This window comes from Schistocerca americana, chromosome 2, assembly GCF_021461395.2.
Source record: "Schistocerca americana isolate TAMUIC-IGC-003095 chromosome 2, iqSchAmer2.1, whole genome shotgun sequence".
Classification (NCBI taxonomy): domain Eukaryota; kingdom Metazoa; phylum Arthropoda; class Insecta; order Orthoptera; family Acrididae; genus Schistocerca; species Schistocerca americana.
Genome location: NC_060120.1, coordinates 381,243,974 through 381,260,608, shown reverse-complemented (window position 1 = coordinate 381,260,608; position 16,635 = coordinate 381,243,974). Strand labels below are relative to the sequence as shown.

General features: G+C 37.0%; 1 protein-coding gene across 3 annotated transcripts in view; it reads right to left on the bottom strand.

The window, feature by feature from the left end:
* The window catches only part of LOC124591589 (nuclear pore complex protein Nup214-like), a 130,628-nt gene extending 115,313 nt beyond the window's left edge, over positions 1 to 15,315 (bottom strand). For 2 of the 3 annotated variants that reach the window (XM_047131744.1, XM_047131746.1), the window contains exons 1-10: positions 15,141 to 15,315; positions 14,902 to 15,037; positions 14,485 to 14,684; positions 10,013 to 10,197; positions 8,895 to 9,106; positions 6,179 to 6,299; positions 5,866 to 6,059; positions 3,394 to 3,622; positions 2,429 to 3,272; positions 2,141 to 2,332 (exon numbers count right to left, since the gene is read on the bottom strand). In XM_047131744.1, coding sequence (XP_046987700.1) covers positions 2,141 to 2,332; positions 2,429 to 3,272; positions 3,394 to 3,622; positions 5,866 to 6,059; positions 6,179 to 6,299; positions 8,895 to 9,106; positions 10,013 to 10,197; positions 14,485 to 14,684; positions 14,902 to 15,037; positions 15,141 to 15,179 — 2,352 coding nt within the window. In that variant the 5' untranslated portion in view covers positions 15,180 to 15,315. The remainder of the gene's footprint in view (positions 1 to 2,140; positions 2,333 to 2,428; positions 3,273 to 3,393; positions 3,623 to 5,865; positions 6,060 to 6,178; positions 6,300 to 8,894; positions 9,107 to 10,012; positions 10,198 to 14,484; positions 14,685 to 14,901; positions 15,038 to 15,140) is intronic. The other variant, XM_047131745.1, reaches the window with a different exon arrangement.
* Positions 15,316 to 16,635: the final 1,320 nt, after the last annotated feature.

Genomic DNA, 16,635 nt, shown 5'->3' with positions numbered 1-16,635 from the left:
GATCATAACTGCACCACAGTATGCTTTACTACTCTACACCTAGATTCTACAACTATGTCTGACAATATAGTCCAATCGATGTCCACCAGTGTCTTGGTCTTCTGCAGCTAAACCACTTTCTCTCTTACACAAGCATATCTACCTTATCTCCCTCTACTTGTTCTTCTTCTTTCAAAAGACTATTGTCCCTACGATCTTGCCTTCAGAAATGTTTTTTGAAGAATGTCATGTCTAATTAAGTGTCCATTGAGTTCTGTTTTGCATTGGCCTACAACATTCAGTAGTCTTTTCTTCCCTCCTATTTCTTGTAGGACTATCATTCATTTTTCTGTCAGCCCTGCTAGTCCTTGTAATTCTCCTTCAGCACCACATTTCTGCAGGTTCAAGGTGAGCTTTCTCGCACTTCCCTAGTGTCCAGGTTTCACATCCATATCTCAGGACATTCCGCATGCAGGTCTTACAAATATTTTCTTAATATGTTCAATTGAAGGTTGTTCAAACAATGGAAAGTCCAGACTGGAACAAAACAATTATGAAATAGAAGGTTCTTCTTATTTTGGGAGGCCAGTGTTCTTCTCTCAATTCCCTTGAAAAATATATTTTTCCTCCACAAAGTTACCAAAACAGTGAAATTCAGTCACTTTATTGAGTTGCTCACTGCCTATTTTTATGTCAATCTTAACTCCACCTCCTTTCTTGTGTACAACTGTGACATGTTTTCTTGGTATTTATTTTTAGTTTGTTGTCTTCCGAGTTAAGACCTCAAGCATTTTAATTAGTTATTCCTCTGAGCCTGCCACAACTGAAATGTCCAGGGTAAATCTGATGCAGTGAATATGAATACCATTCATTTTGATTTCTGTCACTTTTTTCTTTCATGTTGTTGTTGCCTCCTCAAAGAACATATTTTGTACAGTGACAGAGGGTATCCCTGTCTCATCACTCCTGCTGCTTCTTTCTTGTTACCATTAATATCCATTTCAGTACTTTGAACTTTTGTATATACTCAAAATTAATCGCCTTCCTCTCAGTTAAGCACTATTTTGCACATTGCTTTGATCAATAACTTCTAATCAACCAAATCCAATGCCTTTTCTAATTCAACAAATTATGTAAATTTTTCTATTTTGTTTAATTCCAATTTCCTCTTTAAATCTGACGTAGTGCCAATATTGCTTCTCTTGTTCCTTTCCATGTTCTGAAGCCAAATTGATCACTGACTAAGTTCCAATCTATTTTCTTCGCACTTCTCTCTCTAAATACTGACATCAACAGTTTTGAGACACTGACAGAAGGGCTAGAGTTTTATAATTTATAAAGGCCTTTCCACCAATTGCCCTCTTGGGTAATGCAGTAGTTCTACTTTTTATGAATCATATAATTCATATTATTTAGATGCCATAGTAAATAATTTACTTTTGATTTTTTCAGTATAACTAAAGGAGCTCTGCAGAAAAGTCATTTGTACCCATTGCTTTATTTGATTTTAACAGGTTCAGTGCAAGGAAGAACTCTTCTTTTATTATTGGTGGTCCCTTGTTTTGTTCATCAATTAGTTTTTCATCTTCAATATACTCATCTAAACTTCCAATTTCATTCAGCTCCACTGTACAAATCTTCAATATACTCTTTCTATCTGTCACATTCCCTATGTTAATAACAGATTCCCATTTTTATCTCTCACAATGTTTTCTTATACTACCCAGTAATTATCATGGAATTAAACAGTAAAGGTTAACACAACGAACAACAAGCATGCAGAAAACAGGAAGTAATCTGGTAATGTAAAGCATCTAGCTGATTTTCAAAAGGAATAAAACATGACGAAATAAATTGTGCAGGGATAAAAAATGCTAGTGGTGAAGCTAATCCAAAATCTAAGCACAAAAAGCTGGTTATTGTGTTTGATGTGAAAATCAATATGTTTCCTCCTGTATGGACGCACCCACAGTTTACAATTTAACAACATTACTGCCAAGTGAAAGTGGCTCCCCTTACATACACATTATAACTGTATGTATCTCGAAAATTTTTATTTTTTATATCTATTACTCCCCGAGTTTTTATGATCAATATGACTATAGTACTATATTACAGTTCACAAATCTGTACAAATAATGAAAGAGAAATTGTCACTCACATGTGTATTTACACTGTTAACTCTCTTGCGAAGATCTGCAAGCTCTCTTTCAAATAACTGAATTTCTTCTGCGATTGCAGCTCTTATAACATTTGCTGTTATCTCATTGCTCTCTGTTGATGATAACGAATCAATATTAGGCTGCACAATGTTATCAACTTTCACTGGAGTAGAATCAGTCCTACCGTCACCCTGCAAAAACAAAATTAAATTTATCTAACTACAGAAAGGCTTCTCCTAATTAGCTACTGAAAAATTAACTTTTTTGCTATGTGATTTGTTACTTACGGAAGCTACACTAACGGACGAAGCAGGAAACATAATGTTACTTTGAGAGCTCGTCATTGATGGTGCCACTTTATTTTGAGAGCTCATCACTGATGGTGCCAGGCTGCTTTGAGAGCCCACCACTGATTGTGTCAGGCTGCTCTGAGAGTTCATCAATGATGGTGTCAGGTTACTTTGAGAGCTCATGCCTGATGGTGTCAGGATGTTTTGAGAGCTCATCACTGATGGTGTCATGTTACTTTGAGAGCTCATCACTGACGGGGTCATGTTACTTTGAGAGCTCATCACTGACGGGGTCATGTTACTTTGAGAGCTCATCACTGATGGTGTCAGGTTACTTTGAGAGCTCATCACTGATGGTGTCAGGTTACTTTGAGAGCTCATCACTGATGGTGTCAGGTTACTTTGAGAGCTCATCACTGATGGTGTCAGGTTACTTTGAGAGCTCATCACTGATGGTGTCAGGTTACTTTGAGAGCTCATCACTGATGGCACCTGACTAATAAAAGAGGAAGTTAATGATGGTGCCTGGTTGCTCTGAGAGCTTATCGGTGATGGAGCCTGTGTCAAATTTGCACCTGACGATTTTCCTGTAGAAAAACCTGAAATGTTTCCACCAGCTCCACTTTGTAATGAATTTATAAAACTCATTGTTGGTTGGGGTTTTTCAGTAGCACTGGCCACAGAAGCTTTCACACTGAAGAATGGAGATGAAAATCCTGAATTCAGAATCCCAATTCCAGGTTCTGACACATTTGTCTGAAGGGTGGGACTAGAGGCTTCTTTCTGTAATGGTATACTCTGAACGGGGGCCATTGGCTTTGGAACACTGGCGTTTTCAAACCTGCAACAATTAAGAGATGTATTTTATGGTAACCTTCATAAAATTACAAAACAATTTTCTCTCTTAATTCCATCCGTGTATAATAGAAAAATAATCAAAAAGATGACGCTACTATACATACTTCGGAGCAAGATTGACTCTACTTCCAGTAGGACTTATTTCTGTTGCAGGTGACACATCTGGTGCCTTGCTAGAAAATAATGCAACAACACTCTCATCTGCCACTTTTTCTGGTGGTGAGCATACAGTAACAGCTCCAGGAATAACATTGATAACATAAAACAAGCACAGGACTCCTTTGTGAGACAGCAGATGTAACACAGGCATAGGGGGAATCATCTGGTTGTCACCTGGAACAAACATTTATATGGCTCTGACATGGATTCTTAGTTTTCTGTTTATGACTCTGCAGTATCAATAACAATCCAAGCAGGAAAAAAAAAGTTTACTAAAGAAAACCTGAATGTGAAAACGAAATAAATTTCAAAATTAAAGTAACACCATGATTTCTGTGCAACAAAGTTCTGAGTTAAGCAGGACTTATCAGTTACTGATATTACATAGGCCACAGAATTTTAAAATATATTTTATACCTCATATTCTCTTTTACCGTACTCATTTTCACTGTCTACATCTACATCATCCTCTTCAGTCACTGAAGCACCCTCTGGATGAATGTCCACTTCTTGACCAGTATCATTATCTATATTACTATTGATCGACTGTTTTTCGCCAGGAACACCTTACCTTTCAATGAAAATATAATATGTTGTCCCATGTTCATGTTCATATAGTCTTTTGCGAAGAAGCCATGGACTGTTCAGCCCAGGTCTCTTTTTCACAAACAGGAATGTGATAGTAGTGCTGAGTGATTTGGTGACAAAGTTCTGTAACTCTTCACAAGTCATAACACTCCTGAACATGTGAAACATTTAAGTTTTAGTTGCTAATGCTGAAGCAAGATGATTCTATAATCTTTTTTTGGGCTCATTAGTGTGGGGGCACTAGATGGTTGTTATATAGGTCCAGTTCCTGGTGCACATTCTTAAATATTTCTTCCAACATTTCAAATGATTCTACAATTTTCTGATATTTTTTCCTCCACCATGTTCTGACATCAAGAGAGTGGTCACAATGCTCTGCATCCTGCTTTGCCTTTCAAGGCTAGATCCATTAAAAAGACATGCATGAAAGGTATTTGCTGCTGCTGATTGAGTGTATATTTTATGGTTTTTATTAAAATAACAGAATGTGGTTCATGAGAAGGTGTCATAATACTAACCACACTTGGTTTACATAAATCATCAATTCATGACCATTGCGCACACATGGCCATAGCTTTGCAAAAATGACGTTTTACTCTGAGCACTGACAGAGACATTTGTGCATATTAATCCTAAATATTGTTCTTGGAAGTATTGATGTATCTAGCTTTCATAAAACACTTTCCACTGTGGCATTCCACAACACACAATTGTGCACTGCATATAATAGATCTGTTCAACTGCTCTTCTTTGAATTCAAGGTGGCAAATACCATAGACTGATCAGCTGCTCAGCACTGTCTGTCAGGGCACAATTTACAACTGGCATTAGCACTGTTCTCCAGCAGTTCTGGTTGCACTTGTCGTAAGTGTGCTTCTTAAATGTGGCTCTTCAACTGTGAAGTGGACAGTGGTACAACTTGAAAAGTCTGTATTGCAGTCGACAAATGCCCTGCGTGAGATAACCCCCTTACATATTCCATACTGAATATGTTACATCCCAAAAATAACAAATATACATCACCTCTTAACAGAAGTACATGTAATAACTAGTGCTCTCATCCCAAGTTTGCGAAGCATGAGTACAGAATTTCATATGCACTGTATCTTAACCTTATGACAACCTCACATTATTCCTCAATTTTGTGTGAAAATTAAACCACTTCTCTCTCCAACAGTGCAGTCATATCTTCAAATTAACATTCTCCTTGTTCTGGTCATAAGTTTAAATACCACAAATGCCACTGTGAGTAATCTCTTTACCACCTGTAAACGAAAGAAGTCATTGCCTTATCACTGTCATAATCAGTATGATTACGCGGTTGAGCGGGTGAGCTACAGAAAAAAAATCCAAGGTTTAACGTTCAGTAACTATTTGGTGCTGGAATTATTGTCAATCGCCACATTTTTCATTCCTTGCAATGCTTTGGATACATGTGGAAAACAAATTTAGCCGTCATTTCTGCTAAATATAATTCAATTTAAATGTCAGTCTTTTGATATCTTTCTTTTTCCTATATGTTCCTGCTACAGTTCCTCTTGTGTTTAATAGCTACTATTCCTTTGCTCTGATTGATCCAGCTCATTTCATTAAAAAAAATCCTTTACCAGTATTTTCTTATTTTTATGTGTATCAGGTTTTATAAAAAAACAATTGCATTAGCTAATTTTCCTTAATACTTTGACTCCACTTTAATATATCCGACATCAATAATGAATATTAAACACAATAATTATTCTAAAACTGAAATGCAAATTTTAATTAATAAAGTTTAAAGCAGTGTAGTATTAGACTAAAGGAAATATAAACACCGTTAACATGATTCTAACCCCAGGGTAGCTCATGAGTTGTGCTGGTATCCAGTGATAAGCCAATAGGAAATGTTTCCTGTTTGTCTGAAGACATTGGAAGCTCTGCTCTGCACGCATCTTCTTGCATCCACTGCTGCCAACTTACTTGATCTTCAGTCAGCCCAATCACCCCAACTTCCATACTATTAGCAGATGCAACAAGTATCACATTCCTATAACACAAAACTTCATGTAACTATGTTATGACAAATATAATTATGATATTTTAACAGTATCCACCACAAAACTGCAAACAGTTAAATTGTAAACAGCAGTTCTGACCATAACATACCATGTCTGTTGATGATGCAAATAAAACTGTGGTCTTCTCAATTCACCAGAGCTATAACAGATGTCATCAAAGTTGACAAAAGAAACAGCACCACTCTTTGGAGCATTAACGATTACCAGACCTGCAAAGAGGGACAAACACTATAAATAACAATGTGTTAACATGTAGCAAACTGCATACTGCAACTAATATGAATACTGACTCCAATGTTGACATAGTATTACTGTATGCACATAAAAATATTGCCCAATATAAAAAATGCACTCCCAACAGGAAAGAAGTCAATAAATGTGTGTCGATGACTAGGACTGAACCTGGAGACCTCCAAACCAATAGTGTTTACCATATTTCCAACAATCACAACTGCTGATACCTTAATTTTGAGCATGCTGGAACATCTCATCCTCAAAGACAAGAGAGCCACTATGGTGTTATTCTTTATAATGCACTGCCACCATACTTAAAGAGGTTAGAGAAGGAAACGTCTTTCACAGTAGAGTTAAAAAACATTTCTTCTTGATAAGTGTTTCTACGGTGTTAGTGAATATGTCAGCTAGCAGAAATACTATGTCCTTGAAATTGTCAAGTACCTTTTCCATCTGTTAACAGATGTATCATCTATCCTGTGTGTGAATGTGTGTACTACTCCTAGAAAAGGGCAAGAGCTCGAAAGCTTGTGTTAACAGCTTCCTATTACGTGTTTCTGTGCGCCACATACCAGTGTGCTATAGGTAAGTTGTTGACTCTCCCTTATTTTTCATATTTTTTCCATCCAGGAATTTCCATTATAGTTATAGATGTACCCAGCAAGGTCACTACAGCAGTATTAATGCACTGGAATCACATTCGGGAGGAGTGGGCCTCATATCCCACCTGGTCATCTTAATTTGGGTTTTCCATGGTTTTCCTAAGTGGCTACAGTGAAAGTTGAGATGGTTCCCTTGGCAAGACCATGGCTAATTCCCTGCCCTGACATCATCTAATCTTATCCTAGTTAATATATGTTCTACATAAGTATATACACTTGTGCCGAATGGTCAAAGGATGAACAAATCAATAAAATAAATAAATAACAGCTAGGCAGTTGCAGGTAAATCAAAGTTCAATAAATGTTTCCTATCCAGATTATATAGATGGGTTTTGTTAGTAACATGTCGTTAATAAAGACTATCCATGTGATCTAGACAGAAAACACTTGCTGAATCGCCATGAGGTCACATTTTCCTTTATAGCAAGTGCATTATGCATTTGGTTCTCAAATGAAGGTAGAGAATGAAACATGGAAACTTAAGGGAATGACTAAATTGCCCCTCTGCTTAATGACCACGAAATGAGGAAGACTACAGGAAAATGGTATGTGGGTAGAACCTGAAGCCTTGTGTTTCACAGAAAATTCTCTTACCATGACCAAAAGCTTCAACCTAGTAAAGCTCTACCCTCATTTTGAGCCTGACTGTGAGGAGCACAAAAATGATTGTTAGTAATAACATGTCCACAAAAGGCAACAGACAATACAGTAAACAGATCAGTTTCAGCACTGCATACACTTTGGAGCAGAGGGAAAGACTAATTCTGGAAATGATGTCTTAGCAAAACTTAACACCCGCACTGCACTCTAGTGTAACAGCAGCCATTTTGGAAAAAGGAGGAGGAGATTAGTGTTTAACGTCCCGTCGACAACGAGGTCATTAGAGACGGAGCGCAAGCTCAGGTGAGGGAAGGATGTGGAAGGAAATCGGCCGTGCCCTTTCAAAGGAACCATCCCGGCATTTGCCTGAAGCGATTTAGGGAAATCACGGAAAACCTAAATCAGGATGGCCGGAGACGGGATTGAACCGTCGTCCTCCCGAATGCGAGTCCAGTGTGCTAACCACTGCGCCACCTCGCTCGGTTTTTGGAAAAAGATATTTAACATTATGTACTGATGTTAGAGAAATTTGGACAATGTAAGTGATAAAAGTGTATGAAAGACACACACACACTTACCCTAAAACATATTTTGGTAGTGTCTGTCACAGAGATAATGGGAATTGATGTGGCAGAGAAGTATCTGGTTTTGAATAAGCATTTATGTATTAATTTTATGATTTACTTTCAGTCACAAGAAAAGTAGGTACTTGTTTCTAATGTGAGGGCAATCTCAAATTACAAACAAAGTGTAAACAAATCAAATTGTTGAGTACAGAATACACCATCTGGTGGAGCAAATAGACACAAACATTTAGACAATTGAATAGCATCACACATGGATAGCCCATAGTAACCCTTTACGTGGCACAATTCTAGCAATTTGTGTTTTGAACTTTTTCATATCATCCAATTTTCTCCGGGTCAACTTTACGCACAACAGCACCCTAGCCTAGAGGCATTCTACTATTGTATTCTGCAGTAAAACATACTTCATTGACATAATTTTGATTCCACCACCTAAAGTAAACAGGTGACACAAGTGGCACCATCAATGTATACAATGCACCTACTGAGAGATTACGAATGTACATGCAGTTAATGGCACAAACTAAACAACAATAACATATTTTGGCATTTCTGTTTGCAAGCAGAATGTTACATAAGAAGTTTTCCAATTTTTATCCACCATACATAATTTTACAAAGACATTGACAACTTCCCACTGAATAATTAATCAAAACAAAAAATCTCACAGCTAAGCAGTTGTTAAACACATATTCAGGACACAATGCTAATTTCTACACACCTGGTCTCTCGGTTTCATTCACTTTGTCATGATACACAGCAGCAAATTGGTAATTTGATATCCAAGTGACATTAACAACTGAGACAGGGTTCTCAGAAAGTGTTGGAGCTGGGAGAGTTTTGACTGGCTTGAGGTCTGGTTTGTATTGTATAAGCTCTCCATAACGAGTACCAACAACAAGTTGTTTACCACGAGGACTCCAGCTGAAGCACCTGAAACAGATGTCTCACAAACATAACAAAATCACCCACAAACATAAAAAAGAAAATGATTACAATTTTACTTTATTCAGGCTCATTGAACTCCATAGCTGTTATTTAACTAAGGATTGTTGAGAGGGGACAAAACCAGCCATGAATTTTGAGTGGTTGAGTGCTATCTCTTCAGCTCTTAACAAACATGATAACACTTCATTTAGGATGTCACAATATAAGTTTTGTATTATCAAGTCCAGTTAGTTTGCTGTTTTACACAGGCAATCTGAAGCATCATCAAACAATACATGGTTGATTATTTCTTAAAATTGTAACACCACTGTTACGCATAATGACATCCTTACACATAATGACATCCAAGGCCCTCACCAATATGTTCAAGAATAGCATACAAATACCAGTGAAGCAATATTCTCCATAAACTCGCAATAATGAAAGAAAAGGGGGAGATAGTTGTGAAAATGTTTCAGCTGATCCAACAGGTCAATGTTTAAGCCAGTGAAACATTTAAGAAGAAAGTAAGAACTGTACAGAATTAATATAAAAAACATAAATACAGAGGAAGAACTGTCCATTAGTAAGCCTCTAAACCAACGTACATCCACACTAATGCTGAACATAAAGCACAGTAGGTGAAGACTGAAAATTCATCAGTGGAAAGCATTCTTATGTTACTGATAATATGAAGGTATATTATTAGTTGTTAATTCACTAGTTTCACAAATCTGGTTACAATTTACGCATCATAATCAAACTACTACTGCTACTTCTTCTTCCTCTTGTCAAAACTTTTCTGCTTGTACAGATTATTCATACAATCAGTTTACTATAATAAACAAACTAAATGTGCAAACATACATACGCACAAAAGTAATCCATCAATACACGATACTGTAAACTTACGCAGCCTGAGCTTCTGGAGGAAGTGTTTTTATATCAGTTCCTGTAGATTTGAATTCATAGACACCCACAGTTCCATCTGATAAGCAAGTAGCAAAGATGTTTGGTATCCCTGGATTCCAAGTAAGATCCAAGATGTGGGTATTCAGGCTGGCTGATAACCTTACTTCATTCAGCAAAGTGATATTCTGCAGGACACAAAACACAGGTTAACAAATTTATAGTTAAGAACACATCTGTTATGTATACAAGGCAAAACTTCTTTCTCAAACTCATGTACAGACTAACATCAATTTCATTTCACAATGATTACATGCTTCCTGGAGTCTGTGAAACTGAACACGGCTTTAAATGGGAAATGTGCTAGTACTAGCATAGTATAGTTTAAAACAGTCATTATTAGACAACAACAAAAAATGTAAACTTTTCAAAACATATATTTAACAGTGGAACAAAGCTCTTATATTTATTTTTTCTGAGTGGAAACAAATACACTAACTCCACCTTTTGTTACTAGAATATATTTCCTTCCATGATTATGGCGAAACAGCAGCAGTTTCTCATTCAATGATAGAAATTTTGTACAATGATGCCTCTCCATGTACAAATTCAGTTTTCTGTCGAATGTACATGACCCTACCCAATTCAAATACACAAGAAAATATATTGTGGTAACATCCTGTGGATACTGTTTTCTTTAGAATACAATTACTTCCTTACCTTCAACAGAAAATACTTAATACTTATCTGAAAGATAAACTTTTTTCAGTGTAACCGCATAGTGTTTACATCTAGTTAATTTAACAATGCTTCATAATTACTGTAAAGCCGGTCATTCCTACAAAAGCTAAATCAATTTTCATGTCAATGGTAAGTTGCAGTTCCACCCTTCTACTTTGACCGGTGATGTAACTGTGCTGTGTGACATCATGGTGGCATGATATTTTTGAGGTGGGTCATGTTTGTTGACAATGTGTTGTGAGCTGCATGTTTATGTTTCAAAGTCTTCTTGAAATAAGACAATCTCGGTTTTAAAATTTGTTTACTGGAAATGATGCTCTTCGCCCTTTTGAGGCATCAGGAGTTTGGCGTAAAAATTAATGTGGTAAACCAACATTTGTCCATTAACAATTATTTCCTGTAAATAAGAATATTTTGCAACTGAGGCTGTCTTATTTCAAGAAATTCCTAACCGGTTCCTGTACCAGGTGGCCCAGTATGGAATGGAACCACTTTTACATTTGTGCTAGTGAGTCATCTGACACTTTGATTCAAGTGTGTTAGGTTGTTATTCGAAGCGTCTGTGTCAGTTTGTTAGTGAGTTAATTTGACTCCATATTGTGACAGATGGATTTGTGATTGTCAACAGAATTATTAGCGCTGTGTGTTTCCTTTTTTGCCAGTCATATATTAGCTGCGTAGGTCTTTGCTTGTAGCAGTGATCAAGTTTCTGCAGTCATTTGGGGTGACTGCAGATGATTTTGGTACTTTTTTTATTTTTAAGCTTTTTGTTGTGTGTGAGTGAGGGGGGAGGAGCAGGCACAGCCTTGATTTACATGATGGTGGCTTTTGTTTATAAGTACTTTTTGGGGTGTTTGTTTAGTGTAATGTGTATGGTATGTATGTTTATAGCTATCTGTGTCTATCTAAACTATGAATGATGTTGGTTTTCACAAATTTCAGGTTTTTTCTTGCTAGCATTTGGTACTAGTGTTGGATTGTGGTTGGTAGGCATTTTAGATATTGGTTTACCATCACTGGTTAGGTTATGCTTTTGATATTAGTTATAAGGGTTTCGGTTTATTGTACTGTGGACTGGTTTTCGATAGATAGAGCAAGTGAAGGTGTGGGCAAACTATTTGAGAATTTGTGTGTGTTGGTTTTTGGTACTGAGGACTTTGTTTTAGCTGCCATATAGACCAACTGAAACTTTTGGTATCAGGTTTTGGAGATTTGTGTGGTTTCAGCATATCAAGGGCTTCATACAGCTATGAGGGTCAAGTAAAATTTGCGGTATCGGGTTTTGGAGTTGTGTGTGGCATCCTGGTATCAAGTGCTTCTGAGTTATATAGGTCAAATGAAATTTGCGATACTGGGTTTTTGATTTACAGGTGGGTTACTGATATCGTGGTCTTTGTTTGAGGTACATAACTGAACAGAGATTAAGAACAGCAGTAGTTTTCTTTTTCCGTGTGTGTGTGTGTGTGTGTGTGTGAAATGCTTGTGCATTCAATTTTTGAGTTAATAGTTGTTTTGGAATAGTGTCCCCTCCTAAAACTCCCTACTTCCTATGGTTGCCCCTTTAGTTTCATTCTACTGCTGGAATAAAGTATTTTGTATGTCATTTATGTTTGCTTGCAGCTGTAGTGAGCAATATCGTGGTCACCATATTGTATATGCTTGAAATAGGCGTAGCCTACTCTACAAGTTGGCTGTGAAATAGGGGTGTTTGCCACCTCAATGGCATCAGGGATCAAAGGAAATGGGTGACATCACAACTTTCTGTTTTGCCAAGTTTTCTGTAAATTTTATTCAAAAAACTTACTTTTACTGTTGAAAGATTCTCTTCACCTATGTTGAGTCATCTAACTGAATTCAACTGTTTGTCATTATAAAACAGTTTGGCAATGGTTGGACCCACTTTTCCCTTTTTCTCAGCAAGTGGTGGTTCGGTGTGCCTCCATTTCTGTCTGTTATACTTAATATGATCAGTAATCTGTGCAATTTATGCTGATAATCATTTCTGAGAATATGCAACACTTACTCTTTCTATCACCAAATATGGAAGTAGCTGTAAACAGTTTGGTCGAAAACCACTCCTCGCAGCTCTGTGTGACCCCTTTCTTGGTACAGGTTCACTATAGACCATGTTACTTGTTTGGTTTTGATGTATAAGATCAAATGCCAAAAATTTAAAAAAAAATATCTGGGACTTTATGCAATACACTTAATACGAAACTCTAAATAATTTGCATACTGGCCAATGTTTGGAAATGAAACAGCTAGCCTCGCTTCCTCCTCCTAACAAGTGGGTCCCTTTTAGAATGGGCACTCAGTCACCCAACTTCTGTCCCAATCCCCCCTACCACCACCCCTCCTACACAGAGCTTCAGGTACCACGATTTACTTCCACGTGTTTATCTCTGCAGTTAACTACTTACAGCCTTCCTGTCTCTTTGACAGGAAGATTAATGTTTAACGTTCCGTTGACAGCAATAGCATTAGATACAGCAAACAAGCTCCAATTGGAGCAGGATGAGGCAGGAAACTGGCTATGATTAGTCAAAGGAAAAATCCAGTAATTGCCTTAAGTAGGTTGCACCAGTTTTAGTGATGTATCAAGTGTATGCACACTGTTCATTGCGTGTTACCAGTACCTGTAGTAACCAAGCTTTTTATGATACGTTCACTTTTAATTCTTTTATATCCCGTATGTCTTGTGTACGTAAGACAGAGTACTAGTATAAATTTCTCTTCTTTTCTTTATAGATCTGAAGATGATGGACCACACAATCTAAACTGATAATCTGGAATACAATTTCTGGTCAAGATTACTAAAACTTGAATTAAGCAATCAGATTATATGCTCCACAGCTCAACCATGTCAAGTTTTCTATGGGTTAATAACAATATATTCAATGACTAAAGGCTCTTGGGTTTCCAGCTGGATGGCCATTTTGAAATACTGCTAAATTTTGGCAAGTGTCATACCCCTCACCTTCTAGCAAATTCATAAGATTATGAGCATGACAATAGATAACACTTCACAGTATTTCATCACTGCCACCCAGCTGGAAACCTGAGTGCTTCTCACCAGTAGTACATGCCACAAAAGTCTGCAGTCACAAATGCTTAAGAGTGACTCAAAATTTGTCATCTTTGTTACCAACGAATTGGAGACTAAATGTTATCCATGTACCTATGCAGGAAGTCACTGAGCATTGATTTTGGCATATTTATACTCTAATCATTGATCACCATCCCATCAGAGCAAAATGGAGAATGGAATTAACTATGTTCTTGCTTAATTGGCTGTTCTGAAACTCATTTTTTGTATGTTATGTCAATGACAGAAAATCTAAATTTATACTTTTGTAATTAGGATCAGACGTGGCTGCTTTCGCATTTGAGTGAAGTGGTTTACTATGATACCCCTGTAAATTGTGTCCATCTCACAAACATCTTCAAGGAATAATTTTGAGCATATTATCTTTTCACAGTTTCTTAACTAGAAGGCAAATCAATTGTTTAAGATTCACACTAACGGATGGCATTCACCAACAGGTTTTTTTTCCCTACAACTTCTTTTTTCGTCCCAGAAACTGATTTGAGTGACTACAGCAGCTTCATGGTTGTCAATAAGCCAGCATAAAAAAAAAAAAAAAAAAAAAAAAAAGTACCAGCATGCTGAATTATGTGACAGGATACAGCCTATTCCAACACTAACCCACAATCAAAGCAATGAGAAAGCTTACCTTTGATAAGAAAGATGATACGCTGTAGATCAATGCATGGGGGCAACCGTCCTTTTCTACCGCAATCACAATACATGACTGGTCACAGCTTATGCTCAGATGTGATGGCTGGTTGCCAAGGTTTAGCTTACGATGAGGATACTCGGTTAAAGACTTATTTCCGTGTGCTTCACTGTTTACAACAGCAGAAATAATTATTGCTGTGAAAGAGAGGTGGCAAATATTAAAACAATCGAACGCTACTCTCCACAACAGCACCTTTTTAGTTAGCTGTTTTCTTAATATTAAATCTATAGCACTTATTACTTAACTCAAACGCATCACCTTAATTTTAAAATTTCTGTATCACAGAAAATAGCTTTCGATATTCGTAAGTTTTTCAAATCTACGGCATAAAACACAAAGATTTCAAACTACCTTGCACTCCGCTCGGGCATCCAACGAAAGCCAAGTTATATTTGCTGGCTGTCGCGACAAGATTAAGGTAACCACTGTAATCAAACTCTCCATCCGAAAAAACATTAAGACGACATATCAACTTGAACTGGAACTCCTGAAACCATAGAAGCAATACATCAAATGCTTGTGTGCGACTCGTACGATCAGTAGCCACATCATTTTTATACGCAGTCTCAAAGAAAGAAATTACTGAATACCTGGACTTCTTTTGAATCCAACGGCTGATTAACTGTCATTTTTCTATTTTTTGTAGGATGTGTTCACATTCCGTACTAAAATCTAAAGTGTTGTCATCACATTAACTCACACTCGTCCGCAAACTACTTTCAAACAGCCACTGTCTGTATACAAACGCCCGTGTTGTGCTTCCGAACTTCGCAATTCATCTGTCTTTCCACTGTAGCCAACACAGAGCAAATTACAATATCAAAAATGCTGGGGAAGCATACATTATCGATATTGGAAGGACAAGGGGCACAGCCTACTTTGCTGTAAAGTCGACTGTGACAGGGACCAACAGCAGCGAGAACAGTATCTGGTAAACTTTGACCAAAAGTGTTTAGTTAAGTATCCCATAGATCATTAGAACGATTCTTTTATCGGAATGTGGACCGCGTCAGCTTACAGGAAATCTATAGGTGATAAGTGTTAACATAAATGAACACATTTTTTTAGTTCTACTCATGCAACCAGTATTAAAATCAGTCAGTTAAGATGCCTAATCGCTTGAAGAGGTACCTACATGACGACCATGGGTGAACATCGCATATTACTCTTACTGCTTTTACTGCTCGGTTTTATGCAACCAAAATTTTCTTTGTAAGATGTGACTTACCCCAGAAAATTACTCCATAAGACATTATTGAGTAGAAATATATACATATATCTGGACGTCGATTTTTTTCTTTCCAAGACTAGTAAATATACGAAGAGCAAAAGTAGCTGATCAATTGTTTGAGAAGATCAGTAAAATGCTTCTTCGAGTTCAAGTTTTCATCAATATGTACACTCAAAAATTTGGAACATTCTACCCTATTTACTGAGCCCTGCTCATGTTCTACATCAATTGTTGGTATGACTCTGTCTGTTGTACAGAACTGAAAATTGTGTATTTTCTCCTAATTAAGGAAGTGTGCATGTGCGTTAATCACTTAATAATTCTTTGAAAAACGTCACTAAAAATCTCTTATCTTGCTTTCCCTCTAGTGGGATTTACTACAATACTAGTATTGTCCCCAAAAAGTACCAACTTTGCTTGTTGAATACTAAGTGGAAGGTCAATCACATGTTTATAAGGAATAGAGAAGGACCCAGAATTGAAGCCTGTGGAACTCACTTTGTGAAATTTTCCCTGTCGCAAAAATTTTCTACCTTTCCAACATTGCTGTTTAAATTATCAGAACAACGTTTTGCATTCCGATTTTAAAGTACATTTCAAACCAGTTACATATAAAACCATAGATCCCATTGAGTTTTCGTAAGTGTGTAGCATGACTGACACAATCAAATTAATTGGAACATTCTACCCTATTTACTGACCCCTGCTCATGTTCTACATCAATTGTTGGTATGACTCTGGCGATATTTTCTTATTCAAGGCTTGTAATCTTTGATGGGTGAATATATAAATAGAAGTCTCAGTCGAGCAACCCTTCTGGGAACCAAACTCTGATATCCAAAGCAAATCGTTTC